Source organism: Pogoniulus pusillus, chromosome 19 (assembly GCF_015220805.1).
Source record: "Pogoniulus pusillus isolate bPogPus1 chromosome 19, bPogPus1.pri, whole genome shotgun sequence".
Taxonomy (NCBI): Eukaryota; Metazoa; Chordata; class Aves; order Piciformes; family Lybiidae; genus Pogoniulus; species Pogoniulus pusillus.
Window position 1 is genome coordinate 24,363,028 of NC_087282.1, and position 19,417 is coordinate 24,382,444.

Here is a 19,417-nt window from a genome sequence, read left to right on the forward strand (position 1 = left end):
CCAACCCCTGTCATTCTGTGATGTTGTGTGAGTCTGTGGCTGCCATGCGAGGTTATCTGAAGAGGCTGGTTTCTGTCTGGGGTGGGTTTAAACCCAGAGGACACTGAGAAGGTAGCCTGCTTCTGTGAAAATATCCGAGAGCCACAGAGGCCACTGGGATATGCCATCCAGCAGTGCCTGTTAGGGGACAGACACTTGTTAATTGCTGCTCTAGCCCACACCCCACCTTGCTTGCTCTTGGCCCTGTCTGATGTTCTGATGCCCTGAGGCAGAGGGTTCACCCTCCTTGCAGCTCTGATTTCCCCACACAAGCCCGGGAATGGTGCTGGCCATCCCGGCTTGCCCCTGCCCTCACAGGTTCTGCTCCGCTTGTTGCTGCGTGCGGGTAGGAGGTGTCGGCCTTGGAATTCATCTCCAGCTTACCGCTTCTTCGCGCTCCTTCCTGCCGCTGCCGCTCGGAGCCGGGCGCCTTTCCCAGCCGCTCTGCCCCGCAGCCCTGAGGCTCGGCGGCGCCGGAAAGCGGCTCCGCGGGACCTTCAGGAGCTTGCGGCGCTGGACAGCGCCGGCGCTCTGCGTCCGGCCGTGGCGGCTGCCCTGAGCCCCGCTCCCGGGCACACTCGAGCCCCGCACCCGCCCCAGTATGCCTGCTTCCCTGCCTCCTTCTCTGCATCCTTCCTTCCCTGCATCCCTGCCTGCCTTCTTTCCTGCACCACTCCCTGCCTGCTTCCCTGCCTCCTCCTGCCTGCTCTTGCTCTCTGTACCTGTGTCCCTCCTATGATGTGCAGCAGCCTAACGGGCAGAGGGCAGCCCAGCAGGAGGAGGGTCCGGACACAGGTTTACAAGGAGCCCTGCAAGAGCAGGGAGGATGTGTGCGGTGGTGTGGGAGTGAACCGAGGCTGTCATGAAGAGGATTTACTCTAGGGGCAATGATGATGGGGGACCAAATGCTGCCACCTCTCCCAAGGTGTGGTGGCCCCATGCTTAGGGAGAGCAGAAGCAGCTGCTGAAAGGTACATGAAAGCCTCAGGGTTAGTCTACTGGCAATGTATCCTTGCCTACACCTCCTCTTTCCTAATCCCTTCACTAATGTGAATTTCTAGTAAATTTCGGTGCTGGTGGGATTCTGGCTTGAGGCTGGGAAAGTTTCTAGCCTTCCTTGTCTCATTCCCAGCAGCCAAGACCATGGGGTGTTCAGGACACACCAAGCCTGAGGAGAGGACTGATGCCCAGAGCCATGCTGTGGCTGTGCTCCTGTGCCAGTGCTGTTGGGCATCCAGAGGAGGAACAAGAGCAGAGCCCTTCCTGAATTGCTCTCTTTTGCCTGACATGAAGGGTCTGCGGTGGCATGGTGAAGGAGAGGCAGTGCACCACAAAGGGGTGGGTTGATCTCTCAGCTCGATGACATCCCACTTTTGTCTTCTCACAGGCCAACCCTGCTCCCATTATCGTGAACACAGACTCGCTGGAACAAGGGCTCTCTGTAAGTCTCCTGCTTTTGTTTCCCTTCCGTTGAACAAGTGCTGCATTTTCCCTGCTCAGCAGTGTGGGAAAGACTCCTCCAGCCTAGGGAAGCCTCAGTGAGGCTGTGAGGTGGCAGAGGAGCCTGGTAACTGCACTACATCCTCATAGCACATCTCAGCCCCGAAGCTCACTGGGGCTGGTGATGCTATGCAGAGCCAAGGCCAACAGCAGGCAATACCGAGCACTCCAGCACAGGGAGGGTACAAGGCAGGAGGCACTCAGAGGGGCACACTGAGGTAAGCAGGAGTCAGAGGCCAAGGAGAAGCTGGGCTGGCTGTGTTCAGGGTTACCCACATAGCCATGTCAGGCTGCAAGAAAGCCTTGCTGGAGCATAAGTTAACCCCTTCATTGCCTCAGCTCCCTTTGGCAGGCCAAGCCCCTCAGGAAGGAGCAGGGCTTCTGGCCCTTGCCTGCATCGCACTCACTGGTCCTCAGGTGACGGGACCCATCGGAGTCTTTTCTCCCAGTGAAGGCTGCCAGCAGCTGAGCAGTGCTGTGACTGTGAATGTTTGCAGGCACAGTGCATTTGGTGCATACTGTGAGCATAGTATATGAGTTGCTGCGGAGAGGGTTTGCATGCTGCTGCACCCCTCCCCACATCATCTGCCCATCATTCCTGCTGGGAGGCATGGAGGGAACAGGGTGGCCAGCATGGATTTCTGCAGCACTGTCTCTGTGCTTGTAGGATGGTTCCTTTTTTTCCTCAAAGGGAGCTCTGTTGACAGCTTGCCTAGGCTGGGTCCTTTGCACCTGTCCTCTGATGCAGCAAATTTCAGCTGTCTTCCATATTAATGATGCAGCATCAAGACTCAGAGCTGGGGTTGGTTTGTCTTTGGAGTTAGAGTGCAGGGCTGCAGGTGATTTCTGATGGTGGAACCTTCCTTGGAAAGAACTGCAGATCTCAGCCCATGGCCTGTGATGGGGTCAGTGCACATCAGAGATATGCTGAGCTGGTTGGGCAGGGACACAGAAGGGAAGCTCAGCTGCAACCCTGGTTGTGTGGCTTCATCATGGCTTGGGTGCTGAACCAAAGCCAGCTGGCACTGGGGAGGAGGGCAGTGGTGCCTCTCTCAGTGTGGTAGTCCTGAGCCCAGCAGCCTTTTATGAACACAGCAGAAGAAAGTTTCTGTCATCAAAGGTTTCCTTCTCCAAAAACATGATATGGCAGTGCGTGTGTGGAGCTGGATGCTTCCTGCAGCATACTTGGCACCCCAGAGCTGTGCAGGTTGCAGCCTTCTCTCTGCACTCAGCTGGCTAATGCCATTATACAGGGAACTGGAAAAAAGGGTGATATTGCCTAGAGAGGAAGGACACACTGCAAAGTTGAACTGGGGCATGTGACAGCTGTGCTGTGGACAGGGCATGGAAGTATTTCTGGGTGGAAACTCTGCTTTCATGTCTGTTTTGTACCCTTCCTCCCTTGGAGGAACATTGTCTGCTCACCATTGAAGCTACTGGTGCCACCTCACCGGGCTCCAGCCATGCTTGTTCCTCCTCCCTGCTTGTGTGCCTAAGCGCAGTGAGAGATGAGCCCAAGGGCCAGGGACAGGCTTTGTCACCTCAGGCAGGCTCTGCGGTCCTGCAGAAGCCAGCAGCAGAAGTGGGGCCAGCAGCCACCTCTTCCCCTTGCCGTGCACTCCACCTTACTGCCCTCCTGGCTGCCTCCTCCTTCTTCATCTCATTAACTCCGTATCCCTCCTGTCCCTGCTCCCTCCACCTCATTATCTCTTTATCTCTGTCTGCCTCTTCTCCCTGTGTCCTGCCTGCAGCTGCCGGTGGATGGATGCTCTCTTCCTGCAGCCCCTGGGCTGGGTTTGGCAGGATTTCAGAGGACACTCTGCACTCCTGGCAGGCACCAGCATCACCCTGGGGATGGAAGGCACTTAGTCTATCCATCCAACCCCAGCAACACATGCTAGGGAGGAAGGACCCTGCAGTGGTCTAAAGAAGAGGCAGGTTGTGGCTGTCATCTGCTGGGCAGAGCAGGGACCACCTGCTTCCTGCCTTGGTGCCTGAAGCCTTGTGCTTTCTGCGAGGTGCCTGAAGGAGCCCATGCCTGGAGCAGGGCAGACATTTCACTTTCCTTCCTCTCAGCCTTCAGCCTGGAAACCCTCTTGCCTTCTATTCCATGTCCCACCAGCACAGTAACAAGCCCTGATCCATCCTTCACTTCTGGGCTCCTCTGGCTCCAGGGAAAGCGCCCCCCCAAACCCTGCCAGTCAGCAGTTTGCAGGTCAGCAGAGGAGCCACGCCAGGGTCTCTCTGCAGAGCAGCATGCCCAAGTGGCAGCTCTGGAAGCATGGTTCTTTCCAAGACCAGAAGCTGAAGTCTGTTGGTACAGTGTGTGTTTGGAAGGGTTAAAGTCACGTCTTCCAGCCTTCCATTACTTAACTATTCAGTGCTTTCCTTAATGATAAACAGATGGATTCAGTGTAGTTCCTGTTCTAGCTCCACCAATTGCACTGGACAAGCTTCTGGGCTGAATCTGGACCCGGCTGTTTATCAAGAAGTCTGCTCCACATTTCAGTCTCTCTGTCCACCCACCTTTGTCCCCAAAAGCAGGTGGCACCAGCAGTGTCATAAGATACAAGGTGCAGTACTGGGTCCCACTCAGCACTGGGGCTCGGGCTCAGCAATGCTGCCTGCAGCTTGTGCAGAGGCCAGCACCCCAAATCAATCCTTTAATACAGTTCCTGCTGTATTAAAAGCATCCCTTGAAGGATAAGCATGAGTGCCAGGGGAATCACCCTTGCCAGCTCCCAGCCATTGCTCGCACTTGAACCCCTTGGTGTGTTTTGCCCAGCTGGTCCATAGTGGGGGAATGAACCATCAGAAGCACAGTCCCATGGCAAAAAGAGTCTCTGCATTTCAGAGCTGCCTCTCTGAAGCTGAAACAACTTCTTGCTATACAGGTTGCCTGGCAGCAGATGCCAGACACCAAATGAGCCAGTCCTAAAATGAGCAGAGAAGATCACCCCAAAGACCTTCTTAAGGACTTTTAACTAGTTTGAAGTGAGCAGGGCAGAGTTAGGTTGGACATCTGGAGGAAGTTGTGCACAGTGAGGGTGGGGAGACACTGTCACAGGCTGCCCAGATCTCCATCCCTGGAGCCATTCAAGCTCAGCCTTGCTATGTCCCTGTGCAGCCTGCTTTAGCTGGAGGTGTCCCTGCAGAGGGGTTGGACAAGATGCCCTTGGAGGCTCCCTTCTGACCCAATGCAGTCTGTGAGTGGAAAGTTTCACAGCCTGTACCCTTGAGGGCCTCCTTTGTTTCCCTCCTGCCCAGCAGCAAGGTGCCGCCACCTCAGTCTCTACAAGCCAGGACTAAGGAAGCCAAGTGCCTCCCAGACCTGATCCTGGTCAGCGAGCACCATGGGAGCCCATAGGAGAGTGGTGAGCACAGAGGTGACCTCATTGTGCAGCACTAACACTGCAGCCATAGCTGCTGCAGACTGGAGGGTAGCAGAGGCAGCCACCACTGTCCAGTGCCTTTGAGCAGGGAAAAACTTGTTTGTAAGCCTGAAAAAAACCAGAACAGAATCCAAACTAAACCATCACCTTCACACTCTGGCCCCAGGTGCTGTGGGCAACATTCCCTGCTGCCAGTCCCTGCACACAGCCTGGCTACAGAGGTCTCTAGCTGTGTGCTGAAGCTGTCAGGCTTCAACCCCCTTGCCCACTGTCCCAGCTCAGCATGCTTGGCCTCATGGCAAAAGGCTGACCAGAGCCCTGTGCATGAGGCCAACACTGTGGGTAGCACATGGCAGAGAGGCTGAGGCCAGGTTTTGGCTGGAAGTGAGTCAATAGGTCTTGGTGCTCTGGCAGGATGTGCGGATGCAGGGAAGTGAAAGGAGGGAGCTCTTGACCTGTTTCTTCTGGACCCCCTGCCGGGTGCAGACAATGAGAGCTTTCCCCTGCCAGTGCTGCCCAGTGCCTGTACCAGTGGGGAGGTGCCCATTGCACTCACTGCCCTGGCATAGGGATGCTCCGATTTTCCCTTGCTGGAGCAGGCATGGGACATCACCAAGTGCCTTCCACTCAGTCTGGCTGGCACCACTGTGGGCTGATAGTTCACCTTTCAGACTCTCTTCATTACATCGGTGGCTGCTCCACCACCAGGTCCCACTGCCTGTCGCCATTGCATCCTAGCAACAAGATAAGGACTAAACGCTGCTCAGGAAGTGGCTGTGGGCAGCATTGTCCTCCCTGCAGGTGATTTCCTCTTGCAACCTGGTGGGATGTTAAGCTGACTTTGAGAAATCTCATTTTAGTCTTCTAAATCTGGCCTCTTTTTTGCTTAACAGAGCAAAGAACCCCAAACCCAGATCCTGGCTAGCAAACTGCAAAGTGTGTTCCACGTGCTCTGCTGCGGTGTTGGCCAGCACAGCCTGCAGACAGCTTGCAGTAGCTCTGGAAGGTGTGGTGTGCTCTTCTGTTCAGCAAATGAGTGTTGGCTCTGTGGCCTTCTGTTGGTGATTTAAATGTCGTCGTTCCTAACTAATTCCTTGCTGCTCGAACCATGACAGGAAAGGGAAGGCCAGTAGAGGGATTCTCTTCCTGAGCCCTCAGGTGGGCTTGATGCATGAGATGGCTTTGGGGAAAAAATGTCCTTACTCTTTTCCATGAGAGATCAGTGTTCAGGATTAGGATACCCTGGGAACAGCTAATTAGTCTCTGCCAGCCCTGGCAGCGCTGCTGGTGTCACAGGGGAGATGGGAGCAGAGGAGCGTGTGCTGTCCCTGCCTGGCAGCGATGGAGCTGGGCATGTCCCACCAAGCCCTGTGGTGCTGAGATTCCCAGACTGGAGCTGGGGAGGAGCACAGGGCAGCAGTGGAGGAGAAGGGAGCAGGCTGGGTCATGGCAGCAGTGGTGGGTCCACGGGGAAGTCTTGCCGTCAGCGAGTGACTGATGCCAGCGAGTGACTGATGCTGGATCCTGCGCTGCCGGAACGCTTGCTCTGCTGCCTCGTTCCCTTGGTTACCTGCTGTAGATTAACTTCTCCATTTGGCTTCCTTCTGCAGTGAACTGGCGTTCTGGTGCACGGGGCTTAGAAACATAACCAGGGCCAGGTCTTCATGGCAAACCCTGGCTGGCCTCAATTTGCCCAGCCAGAGCTGGCTGCTCCCTGTGGACAGCATGGTGCACTTGCTGCCAGCAGCCACTGCCTTGGTGGGGCTAGCACTGCTGTCTTGGTGGGGGTCATGCTGCTGGTTTAGTGGGGCTCACACTGCTGTCTTGGTGGGGCTCACGCTGCTGGTTGGATGGTGCTCACGCTGCTGGTCTGGTTGGGGCTCATGTTGCTGGTTTGATGGGGATCATGCTGCTGGTTTGGTGTGACTCTGCTGGTTTGGAGGGCTCATGCTGCTGCTTAGGTGGGGCTCACACTGCTGGTTGGATGGGGTTCACATTGCTGGTTTGGTGGGGCTCACACTGCTTGTTTGGAGAAGCTCACACTGCTGGTTTGGTGGGACTCACACTGCTTGTTTGGAGAGGCTCACACTGATTATTTGGAGGGGCTCACACTGCCGGTTTGGTGGGGTTCACACTGATTGTTTGGAGTGGCTCACACTGATTGTTTGGAGGGGCTCACACTGCTGGTTTGGAGAGGCTCACACTGCTGGTTTGGTGGGACTCACACTGCTGGTTTTGTGGGGCTCACACTACCGATTTGTTGGGGCTCACACTGCCGGTTTGGTGGGGCTGACACTGATTGTTTGGAGAGGCTCACACTGATTGTTTGGAGAGGCTCACACTGCTGGTTTGGTGGGACTCACACTGCTGGTTTTGTGGCGCTCACACTACCGATTTGTTGGGGCTCACACTGCCGGTTTGGTGGGGCTGACACTGATTGTTTGGAGAGGCTCACACTGATTGTTTGGAGAGGCTCACACTGCTGGTTTGGTGGGACTCACACTGCTGGTTTTGTGGCGCTCACACTACCGATTTGTTGGGGCTCACACTGCCGGTTTGGTGGGGCTGACACTGATTGTTTGGAGAGGCTCACACTGCTGGTTTGGTGGAGCTCACACTGCTGGTTTGGTGGAGCTCATGCTTCTGGTTTGGTAGTGCTCACACTGTTGTCTTTATGGGGCTTACACTGCTTGTTTGGTGGGGCTCACACTGCTGTCTTGGTGGGGCTCACGCTGCTGGTTCTCTCTGTGGCTCACAGATTGTCAGCTCTCTTGCACATCCCTATCCTGTAGGTATGTATGTGCTGTTCTCTGCAGCCGTGGGTGTGCATACGGCTGGCTATGTGGCAACTGTTTTGAATGCCAAAGCGACGAGGACAATGTGTGTAGTAGCAAAGGGTGCCAGGAATCTGAGTTGCTGAAAAGCTGGGGAAAGGCAACACCATGCCCCACACACTGGGCTACCAACTGTGGAGACAAGATGAGCCTGGAGGCTGCCACGAGGGAGGCTGTGAGGGCGGCACGGGCCCACGGGTGGGCTCCAGAATTAGTCAGTTGAGATATGAGGGAAAGGCACCCCATGGCAGAGCCACTCTGCCCATGGCAGCACGGCCCAGAGGGATCCTGTGGCAGGGGGTGGCAGTGGACACATGTTCCTGTCCTTCCAAGGCTGCCCAGGATCTTGCTGTGGGTTCATGCCACCACTCCTGGTGCTTTTCTGCAGAGGGAAGCTGTTCAGAGCCTTTCCCAGTGTGCTGGGAGGATCTGGGCATCCCAGTACTGAGGCATCCGGATGGCCCAGCATAGAATCCTGCCCTGAAAACTTACCATGCCTGAGGGACCCAGGCATGGGGCACATCCAAGGAAGGTCTGCCCTCTCAGCCTGTGTTCCCTGGAGCCTCCATCTCATCTCTCTGCTCCAGACTCTCCTCAACCTCATCCTTCCTGAAGCACAATACCCACAACAGCACGTGGGATTGCTCTGGCCTTACCAGGGCTGAACCAGGAGTGTGATGGGGTGTGGGTGTGGCAGGTGGTACAGCCTCATCTCAGATCCTGGCATGTAGAAGTGCTCCACCTGGGCAGCTGGTTATTCTCACCTGGAACAGGGATTCACAGCCACCTTGCTAGTTTCCTTCCATGGTGTCAAGTGATGTCTTTAGCTTACATCATGTTACCCTCCAGGTAACAACCCAGCACTGTGGAACTGGAGGATGAGCTGAGCTGTGCCTCCTCAGGGGTGAATAACAGGGGACTGGGCACAGCTGGTGTGCTAACACTAGATAAGGGGACTTGTGTCCAAATAAAGCCACAGCAGCTCTGGTTTGGGCTATGGACTGTGTACAGAAGGTAGCTCCACACAGTCTACAAGCCATCAGTTAATGGTGGAATAAATCCACAAGAGAAACCAAGCCTTTGTGTTGTCCAGGGGCCACGGGCAGGTGCGGGGCTGCAGGAGGTGAGGTGTTTGCCTGCTGAGCTCCAGGTCCTGCTGCCTCTGTCGTGCTGTGTAGAGCTGCCCATGTCCCGTCCCTCGCTTCCCAGAGTGACTCGAATTGTCAGGTTGAATCCAGTCCCCTCCACAACTGTCGCTGTTGAGTGTAACAGCTCCAGGTGTTCCAACATCCTTGGCAGCTGTTTATGGGCTGATTCTGACAACCAGGAGTGACACCACTGCCTTGCTTTCCTGTGCATTGTTGCGTGTGGAGGAAATGGAAGCTTCTGACCTATCCATTTGCCATTTCTTATTCTAGAATCTGCATGTCTTTTGTTTCAAGCCGTTAACGTTTCCCTGTGCTTCGACACTAAGGGTAGGGGAGGATGTTGAGCACGGGGGCGGTGCATAGCAGTGAGACAGGCTGCACACGATGTGAGCCTCTCTTCCTGTGCCCCACACCAGCGCCTCCTTTCCTTTGCATCCACCTAATTCCGGAGAACAGATGACTCTGAATCCCCCCTTAGCACAGTCATGCTATTAGAAGGCTTAGCAGATATAAGCCGCTAAAGGTGTTGATTATGTTATTTTCTACAGACGTTATTTTTTTGTCCTTTCAGTGGACCTGCCGCCCCTCCTCCCCCTTTCTTTCCTTCCCGCAGCAGTGAATTCCCGAGGTTAATTACACGCTGCGTAACAAAGGTGTTATTTCTTTTTGTGCCCCGGGTTGTGTTCCTGTTCATGGCTGCAAAAATGAGCTGGGAGAATAAAGACTTTGCGTTGAAGTGCATTAAAGTCAGCGGGCTTTGGCTTTTGCCCAGAAAGAAAAGCAGCGCTGGGTTGAGTTCCAGGGCAAGCTCAAGCGATTGCATTTCAGGGTTTTTTCAGCCGCGATGGCACAGCGTAGAGGCTGGGGGCTGCAGCGTCAACTCTCGGAGGGGCAAAGCAAGCCCTGCGGGCGCTGCGCAGAGCCATAACGCGCTGTCTCCCTCTCCGCAGGTGAATGGCAGCGACGGGATGTTCAAGTACGAGGAGATCGTCTTGGAGAGGGTAAGTGCTCGGCCTCCGCCGGCAGCCTTCGCTGCCGCTTCCCACTCGCCCTCCCACTGGCGCAGCTCCCCGCGGCCCTGAGCCAGCTGAGGGGGAGAGGCTGCTGCCTGCTGCCCGCTCCCCACCCGCTCGGGAGGCTGCGGGGACTGTGGCGCTTGCCCTCCCCACACGCCCCCGTGGGCGTGGGGAGAGGTGGGCTGGCTGCGACCCCGCTCTGCAGAGGAGGACTTCTTCACCTCCCTGCTTCGCATCCTCGCCCCCACAGAGCTGCCAGCGCGGACCCCGGGGAGAGGCCCTATTGTCAGCGGCTCTGACACCAAGTGGAGGTGCAGTGAGCGGTGCTGGGGCGGGCAGAGGGCACAGCTGGGCACTGGGGAATCGTACCTCCCTGCCATAGGACACCCCGTTGCTCCAGAGCACGCAGCCCAGGGATGCTAAGTGTCAAGAAGGGCTTTTCTTGTCACTTAGCAGACCAGGCCACGATGGAGGCAGTTTCTGCTCGCACCTTTTCTTTTGGTAAGGCAGAGCTGGTGGCCTGCAGCACAGTGGCCACAGCCAAAAATTAGCTTCCCCTGTGGATGGGACTTACCCAGGGGCAAGCTGGCATCGTACACGGCAAGAGAGAACTTTTCTTTGGTGCCCAGGGAGTGGCAGGGATGGATGATGGAGTGCAAGCAGAAAAAGCTGGCACGGAAGTTTGCTCTGAGAGGTGGGCACAGCCCTGCAGTTCCCCATGGCACACCTGGCCTCCTGGCTGCCGCGCTTGCTGGCTCTGCCTGGCTATGTGGCCAGCGTCGCAGGGGAAGACATCACTCCTTACTCTGTTCCTCTCTGGCTTTAGTCATCTCCCTCCTCCCCTTGGCTCTGCATCACAGAGGTGGGTGGACGGAAGGTTATCTGGGGCTGCCGCCTCACTCACTGCTTCCCCAGCATGCCTGACAAAATCAGCCCAGGGCATGCTTCCTTTCTGGGCTGAGCACTTGTGCTCTGGGCACAATTTAGAGGTAAATGCCTTGTTTTTTCAGGGCTTCTTCAGAGCATCTTCTGTCCTCAGCCCGCAGCAGGACCAGAGGCAGAGCCGGTAGGGTCACGCAGGGAGGCAACGCTCATTGCTGCCCCCATTTCAAAAGCTTAGGCAGCAACTCCCTCAGCAGCAGCAAGAAACCTTTGTGGGAATTTCAGTGCTTAGCAGCCAGGGCCAGCATGAACCATGTCCTTCCTCTTCACCTGAACCTCAGTAGGATCCAGCAGTCCCATCTTACTGCAGGAGAAGCACCCTTGTGTCTGTAGGTGAGGCTGTCCCCTTGCTGGGGTGTTTGGCTCCCTAAAATTGCTAGTCTGTTACTGTACTGATCACTGCCTTTGTTGTAAAGAGAAGGGCAAATGCAGCAGTGGTCTGGGGACAGTGACTGATGAAACACCAACTGCAAAGGGACGTGGGTCTCCCTACAGTACCCATGTCTGCAGCGGGAGCTGCCCTTGTGACTACATCAACCCTGATGGCAGCTAAGAAATCCCCTGAACTCCATTTCAAGGGTTAGCAAAAAAAAAACACCTTGTGCATAATTTCCAGCACAGACAGGCACAAAGAGTGGCTGGACACCTTTTTGCAGAGGGGGCCATGTGGATGGATTTCTTGCTGACAGAGGACATGACTTGATAAGCACGAGCGGCTCATGCTGCGAAGAGTGTCCTTGAGCCCACCTTGGAGGCAGGAACTAAGGCAATGAAACAACCCCCACATGCAGCTGCAAGGGGGCAGGACCTGCTGGCCGCAGGAAGCTGGCCCCATAATTGTTTATCTAAGCCTGTCTCTGTCTTACACATAGCCTTAAGCCTACCTGTGCCTTCCAAGTGTACCAATCTTAACCTAGCTAGCGGAGTACACCTCTTCCAGGTTTGGCATGAAAGACACTGTGTCACCGCAATAGAGTGAGCACCACTTTACCCACATTGGTATGGCGCCGTGACTCTGGCCGCCTTCCCACCCACAGGGCCAGGCTGGGTCTCTGGTGGCAGTAAGCAGCATTTTTGAGATGGGCATGCGGTGACCAGAATCCAACTTAGAGGGAGGAGAGTGGCCTTGGACCTTTCACTACTTCACACTTTCTCATCACATGCCAGCTAAATGCCTCCCAGCAGGGCAGCATCCAGAAGTGTTGTGTAGTGAAAGGCATTGGTACTTCCCAGAGATGCCATGTGCTGTGCCATGAGTGGTGTAAAGTCAGAGCAGAGACTTCTGCATCCTCACAGGAGCTGATGCTGACCTTGGCTTGCTAGGGAGAAGCACAAGCCTCAGCTGGCTGCTGGTACCAGGTGGTCACAGGGCGATGGAGCTCTGGCATGGCCCTCCTTGCCTACAAGGGCAAAGCTCCTCATCACCAGGTGCTGCACACTGGGCTGTGAGCAGCTGGGCAGGTGCTTGGCCCAGGCTGGTCTGTGTGAGACAGGAGAGGTGATACGATGTGACTAAGTGTCACCTCCTGCACATGAGGACGCAGGGCGAGGATCCAGCAGATTTTCAGGGCAGAGCACAAAATGCAGGAAGTGTCCATTGGCATCAAACACGGAGATGGGAGCAGCGTATGAGTGTGGCACTGATGGGGATCCTGAGAGCAGGAGAGGTGGTGCCCGGCCACAGCCACCTGTCCTGGAATGCTGCCCAGATGGGGACGGAGATGTTGCACAGCCCCTGTATTCTCCCTGGGCAGGCTTTGGCAGGACAAAGATGGAGTGATGGATGCTCCATGCATGGCTGGGAGGAAAGAGAGGTAGAACTGCAGAGTTCCCTCCTAACAGCTCCCTCCATCCAATCCTGCAAATTTTGGCATAAGCACTGCTGATCTCTAACTTAGTCCCGTTCCAGGGCTGCATCCTGGGGTGAAGGAGGGCAGGGTGGGATGCTGGTGACTGGCACAAGCTGCACTGCTCTGTGCCGACTGCAGCATCCATCCGTGTTTCTTCCTGGGACAAAGCCAGCAAGGGGAGGTTTTCTTCGCCAAGGACCACCCCTTTTTCCCCCAGCTCGCTGCCTGCCTGCCTCGAGAGTCTCTCAGCAGAGATGCGGTGGTGAGGGAGGTACTGGTCGGCTCCCACTCTCCCGCTCCATCTGTTGGGTGCTCAGCACTGCTGCACCGAGCACCTCGGCTGATAGGCGCCAGCTTCCCTCCAGCCCTGCGTCCTCTGAGCCGAGCACCCTGGGGTGTGATAGCTGCTGGAAGGGTCCTGGTGACCCACGCAGCTGTGGCTGGCAGGAAGCCACTTCGGGAGGGCTGGCAGCAAGTGGTTGCTCGAAGAGAAGATGTAGTGGTTGATTTCCTGCAGGGTAACTCCGGCCTCGGCTTCAGCATAGCAGGAGGAATTGACAATCCCCACGTTCCAGATGACCCAGGTATCTTCATCACCAAAATCATCCCTGGGGGAGCAGCAGCCATGGACGGCCGTCTGGGGTGAGTACAGGGCCAGGGGAGCAGCCTCATAAGGATGCCACCGAGGATCTTCCCAGGGATCCTCTAGGCAGCTCCTGTCCCCCTTCCCTGCCATGGTCCCTGGCTCACCCTGCTCCCTTCCCCACAAGCCAGGTCCACTCAGTGCAGGGATGCCCGCAGACCCCTGCCACTAGCCTCGTGTCTGTGGTCACCCCCTTCTCCCTTCCCTGTGGCAGGGTCCAGCTCCCATTCCTCTTCCTGCAGCCCGGATCAGGATTCAGCCTTTCTCTTTTATCTCCCATCTCCAGCAGGGTCACACCATGGGGACCAGTCCTGCTGCCTCCCGCTTTGGGAGGGGCCCCACTTTCACCCTGGCAGGGCAGGAGCTGGCCAGCCTGAGCAGCTCTCCTTTGCACATGGGTGTGCGCAGCTAGAGGAGGGTGGCAGAGGTGCCCAAAGTAGAGTGGCACAGGCTGATGGCCCCCCAGGGGAGCTAAGGGTCACCCTGTGTCTGTTCAGGGTGAACGACTGCGTGCTGCGAGTGAATGACGTGGACGTCTCCGAGGTGGTGCACAGCAAAGCTGTGGAGGCCCTGAAGGAAGCAGGCCCTGTGGTGCGGCTCGTGGTACGCCGCCGGCAGCCCCCGCCAGAGACCGTCATGGAGGTCAACCTGATGAAGGGCCCTAAAGGTGAACTCCTCATTCTGCTCGTAGGACCAGGATGCCCCACAGGATAGTGCAGGGTGACCCTTTGGTGTGGGATGCCATGGGGTGCAAGGCAAGCATCACAGGGCATATGGGATGCAAGCTGGCACTGCCTCAGTGCAGGGTGCGCAGGGCAGACCAGCCATGTGGGGCACAGGGTGTGGGGTGGCCCCACAGGACACTCTGTCTGGGCTGTCCCCACACAGCAGCAGTGCCTGCTGGGTTTGGCGTGGGGTGGGAAGCCCAGAGAGGCAGAGACACCATGGTACCAGCCTGGGTCTCTCCATCCGTCTGTCCCTCACTCCTCACCTGCCCTCTGGCTCCCCCTCAGGTTTGGGGTTCAGCATTGCCGGGGGCATCGGGAACCAGCATATCCCTGGAGACAACAGCATCTACATCACCAAGATCATCGAGGGTGGCGCTGCCCAGAAGGACGGGCGCCTGCAGATTGGGGACCGGCTGCTCGCGGTAAGCCCCACGCCCGCACCAGCTCTGAGGGGAAGCTGGGCAGTCTCCTCCATGCCATGGTGCCAGTCCTGAACCTCAGCACCCCTCCCACCGACAGCCCTGCCCCCCTTCCTTAGGGTGCTTCGGGGGGGGCAGGCACAACACCAGCTGCAGGCAGGAGAGCAAACCCGTGGAGTAGGAGCCCTGCCTGCAGTTACTGTGGCACCTGCCTGTGGGCATCCTGTCTGCTCCGGCAGGGCCCTGCCTACCTTCCTGCCTTGGGCTGCCTCACCAGTCCCTTCCCTCCTCAGGTCAACAACACCAACCTGCAGGATGTGCGGCACGAGGAGGCAGTGGCTGCCCTGAAGAACACCTCTGACATGGTGTACCTGAAGGTGGCCAAGCCTGGCAACATCCACCTCAACGACATGTACGCACCCCCGGACTATGCCAGCAGTACGTACACTGGGCACCGCTGGGCTGGGGGCCACGGAGCATGCTGGGGCACTGGGTGACTCTAGCCTGATCTCCACATCCATTTGGGGATGGATTTCTGCTGCTGATGCCCTTCTCCTCCCCTGCAGCCTTCACAGCTTTGGCTGACAACCACATAAGCCATAACTCCAGCCTGGGCTACCTGGGCAGCGTTGAAAGCAAGCCTGCCTACCCCGTCCCTCCCCAGGTGACTCCGTCCCGGTACTCGCCCATTCCTCGGCACATGATGGGGGACGAGGACTTCACCAGGTGGGTACCGGGCATAAGCATCCCTGACCCCTGCTCCTTCTCCTTCCCTCTCTTTGCCTCTGTGAGTGCTGGACTTCATTGGTGGTGCCAGTGCAGAGCCCCAGCTGAAAGCCTGTTTGTGGGTGCATGATGCAAAGCCTGGGGGGCCCCACAGTGAGCTCCATACTCTCCCCCCTGCTGCCACCAGCTCTGGTGCATTGCTTCCTGGCTCACCGCATCCCGCCTCTTTCCTGTTGCCTCTCCTGCTCCTCCCTAAGCCTTACACATCTACATTTCAGCTTTCTTCTCTCCCTTGTTTTACAATGCCTGGAATACAAGGTGTTTCCTGCCCTGTTGGTACCAGCTGCCAGGCTGTGAGTTGGCTGTCCCCAGACGGAGCTCTGCTGAGCACAATGGGCTGGGAGGGGTATAAGTAGGGCTAGGTATAAATAGGGTTCCTTTTCCTATGCTCCCCAAGCCTGGCATCCCAAACCATCTGCACCCAGGTGCCAGCCCTGGGCCTCACAGCCTCCTGCACAAGCCTGGCATGGCCTCCTTTTGCCCACAGTCATCATTTATGCTCCACAAGCAGGTTTGTTTCCTGAACCCAGGAAATAAAGAGGAGCACAAAGGAGATGTTGCCCTGAGCCTACACATGGTGTAAAATTCCACGCCTTGTGCTGAGGGTGGGAGAACAGGAGAGTGAGGCCTGGTTATCCCTGCCCTGCATGCCAGGGCTCCCAGCTGCCCTTTGGCTGGCAACAGCCTCCAGACAGTGCTGCACCTGCATGGGGTTTAGGATCCCCAGGGTCATGGCTGCAGGGCTCAGGCTGTATTTTTGGGACTGACACTCAAGGCAGGCTTAGGGCTGGCTCTGCCCTTAGGAGCAAGACTGCAGGCTGGTTTTGAGGCTGTGCTTGCAGTGCAAGGTGCAGTAGCCTTGGCAGGGATTGTCTGGTTCTGCAGGGCACTGGCAGATGCCAGAACAGGAGACCCTGACTTGCCATCCAACATCACATCCTAACAGGGTGGCTGTGCTCATCTCAGTCACAGAGGCTTCTTGCTCATAGTACTCAGCTGCAACCAGGGCCTCCGACCATGTCCCACCACCCCCACCTCTCAGTGCCAACAGTGCTGGTCCTGCAGCCTGTTCCCAGCACTATGCCCTCACTGGGTGCAGCACCTGCCATATTGCCAGGGCACTGGAGGATGGTGCCATGTGCAGGGCCAGTGCTTTCTGCCATGACATGGCAGCACAGAAGAGGCAGAGCTCCAGCACTTGGAAAGCACGCCATCTGCCACCCTGGTACCACCAGGCTGCTCTTCTACACACACTGACATCCTGACCTGTGGGCCAGAGAACCAAGAGAGCAGCACAGCACAGCAGCAGTGGCACAGCAATGGCCCACAGTGGTGGCTGTGGTGCAGCACATGCTGGTGGGTGTCAGAGGATGGTGCTGTGGTGCAGAGGTCCCTGTTGCAGACAGGCTGGCACTGTTGGACGACTGTCCCCAAACACAGCTCCTGGTCAGATTTGCAGCCTGCGTGGGTTCAGCACCTCCCTCATCCATCCCAGGCAGTGCTGGAAATGTCCTGTACATCACTAACCTCCCCAGGATGGCTTCATCACTGCTCCTCTGTTCTCTTGTGCATCACCAATGTTGTGTGCTGGGGCCAGTGTGCTCCAAATGCATTGCAGTGGTGTGGGGAAAGGCAGCGACCCTCCTGGGAGCACAGCTGTGTCCCAGGAGTTCTTGCCAGCTGTTGCCCAGGAGAAGCAGAAGTCCTGGCTTGGATCTAATATCAAGCCTTTTCCACTCAGTTGGGCACAAGAGTTGCTGCAGGTGCAAAGATGGCTCCAGTGACCCTCGTGTCCTTCAGCACCTGGGGCCAGGGACCAGAACATGTTTTCCAATGAGCTCCCCCACTGCAACCAGACCTGACAGAGCCCCACAGGATTTCTGTCAGACTGGAGGTCCCAGTGCTAATGCTGCAACGTTCAGCATGGGATCTGCCTGTAGGATCCACATCCTGCCTTCCAGAATGAGGATGGAAGCAGAGAGTGTGTCCTGACTGGGGCCTGAGATGTACCTCTCTAGGCCTTCATTTCTTCTCCTTGGTTCTTGTAGTGTCTCTCTACCTTCCACTAAAAAGTGTGGTTGTCTTGGGTATTGAAGATGCTCCCCCTAAGGCTGAGTTGGCCCGATAGTTCCTGCACTCTATTTAGGCAGCAGCAAATCCCAAGGGCAGAGCCAGTTCATCAGCTGGTTGGAAGGAGGTGCTGCAGACTCAGAAATCTGACCTATTTCTTCCCCTGAGAGCGCTAGCCCCAGGCATGGCTTTCCTGCAGAGGGGCTGATGGCTGCAGCCCTCCCTGCCCCCTGCAAAGCGCTGGTAGCATCCTGAAGTCTTGGGGATGAGCCTGTTTTGAACCCAAGGCATTTCCATGGTGCTTCCCTGTTCTGATTCCAGTGCATTCCAGCCCTGCACTACAGTCACCAAGTCCTGAGTCCTCAGCTCAGAGCTTGGATGCATCCACAGGCTCAAGGACAGGGCAGGTATTTTCTGAAGGTCACAAAGTAGATTCAGCCTCTGCCCATCTGCACAGCAGGAGTCACCACTCTGCTGTGCCCTGGCATCTGGAGGCCCTGCCTGTAGCTGTGCATAAGGTGTGTGGAGCTGCAGGCAAAGTGAGTTGGGTTGCTAATTTGCCCTTGCTTGGGTGCTGCCCCAGTCAGGGCTGTGCAGTCCCTTTGTGTGGGGGACAAGAGGCAGGCAGTACAGGGTGGCCATGGTGTGATATATTTAGAACATTGCAGACTCTCATCCCTCTCAATGGGTGCTACCAGCAGAGCCTGCCATGCCACAGTGCACACCACCAGTGTCTCATCCTCCGCGTATCACAGTATCATCAGGGTTGGAAGAGACCTCACAGATCATCAAGTCCAACCCTTTACCACAGAGCTCAAGGCTAGACCATGGCACCAAGTGCCACGTCCAACCTTGCCTTGAACTGCCCCAGGGACGGCGACTCCACCACCTCCCCGGGCAGCCCATTCCAGTGTCCAATGACTCTCTCAGGGAAGAACTTTCTCCTCACCTCCAGCCTAAATCTCCCCTGGCGCAGCCTGAGGCTGTGTCCTCTTGTTCTGGTGCTGGCCACCTGAGAGAAGAGAGCAACCTCCTCCTGGCCACAACCATCCTTCAGGTAGTTGTAGACAGCAATAAGGTCTCCCCTGAGCCTCCTCTTCTCCAGGCTAACCAATCCCAGCTCCCTCAGCCTCTCCTCGGAGGGCTGTGCTCAAGGCCTCTCCCCAGCCTCGTTGCCCTGCTCTGGACACGCTCAAGCATCTCAATGTCCTTCCTAAACTGGGGGGCCCAGAACTGAACACAGCACTCAAGGTGAGGTCTAACCAGTGCAGAGTACAGGGGCAGAATGACCTCCCTGCTCCTGCTGGCCACACCATTCCTGATGCAGGCCAGGATGCCACTGGCTCTCTTGGCCACCTGGGCACACTGCTGGCTCATGTTCAGGTGGGTATCAATCAGCACCCCCAGATCCCTCTCTGTTTGGCTGCTCTCAGCCACTCCGACCCCAGCCTGTATCTCTGCATGGGGTTGTTGTGGCCAAAGTGCAGCACCCTGCACTTGGAGCTATTGAACCCCATCCCCTTGGACTCGCTGCCACCCTGCCACTGCCCCTCCTCATTTTCAGAATCTCAGACTGCCAGGGTGGAAGGGACCCCAAGGATCATCTGCTCCAACCTGTCTAGGTGACAGTGCTGTCCCAGCACCCTGGCAAGCTGAGCCTTCAGCTGCCCAGTGCAGGGCACTCCACTGCTTCCCTTGGGAGATGATTCCAGGGTCTGTTCTCATGGCAAACATTTCCTTCTGGAGCCCAGTGGGGATGTCCCCAGCAGTAACTTGTCCCCATCACCATCACCCCTTGTCCTTTCCATGGCACTCCTTGTACAAAGGGAGTCTGCACTCTCCTGGCAGCCACCCTGCATGTCCTGGTCCATGCTGATAGGGTCTGTCCTGAGCCTTCCCTTGCCCAGGCTGGACAACCCCAGCTCCCTCAGGCTCTCCTGCCGTGGCAGAGGGCTGCCAGTCCTGTGAGCATCCTCCTGGCCCTTCTATGGACACTTCCCAGCCTGTCTGCACCTTTTCATACAGCAGGAACCCAGCACTTGAGCTGGGA

The 19,417-nt window shown here is 56.8% G+C and overlaps 1 protein-coding gene across 5 annotated transcripts in view; it reads left to right on the forward strand.

The window, feature by feature from the left end:
- Positions 1 to 19,417, forward strand: part of DLG3 (discs large MAGUK scaffold protein 3) — a 56,082-nt gene that overhangs the window by 13,663 nt on the left and 23,002 nt on the right. For 3 of the 5 annotated variants that reach the window (XM_064159664.1, XM_064159665.1, XM_064159668.1), the window contains exons 2-8: positions 1,427 to 1,480; positions 9,864 to 9,914; positions 13,239 to 13,363; positions 13,862 to 14,031; positions 14,378 to 14,514; positions 14,805 to 14,949; positions 15,078 to 15,237. In XM_064159664.1, the coding sequence (XP_064015734.1) occupies positions 1,427 to 1,480; positions 9,864 to 9,914; positions 13,239 to 13,363; positions 13,862 to 14,031; positions 14,378 to 14,514; positions 14,805 to 14,949; positions 15,078 to 15,237 (842 nt within the window). The remainder of the gene's footprint in view (positions 1 to 1,426; positions 1,481 to 9,863; positions 9,915 to 13,238; positions 13,364 to 13,861; positions 14,032 to 14,377; positions 14,515 to 14,804; positions 14,950 to 15,077; positions 15,238 to 19,417) is intronic. The other 2 variants (XM_064159667.1, XM_064159669.1) reach the window with 1 other exon arrangement.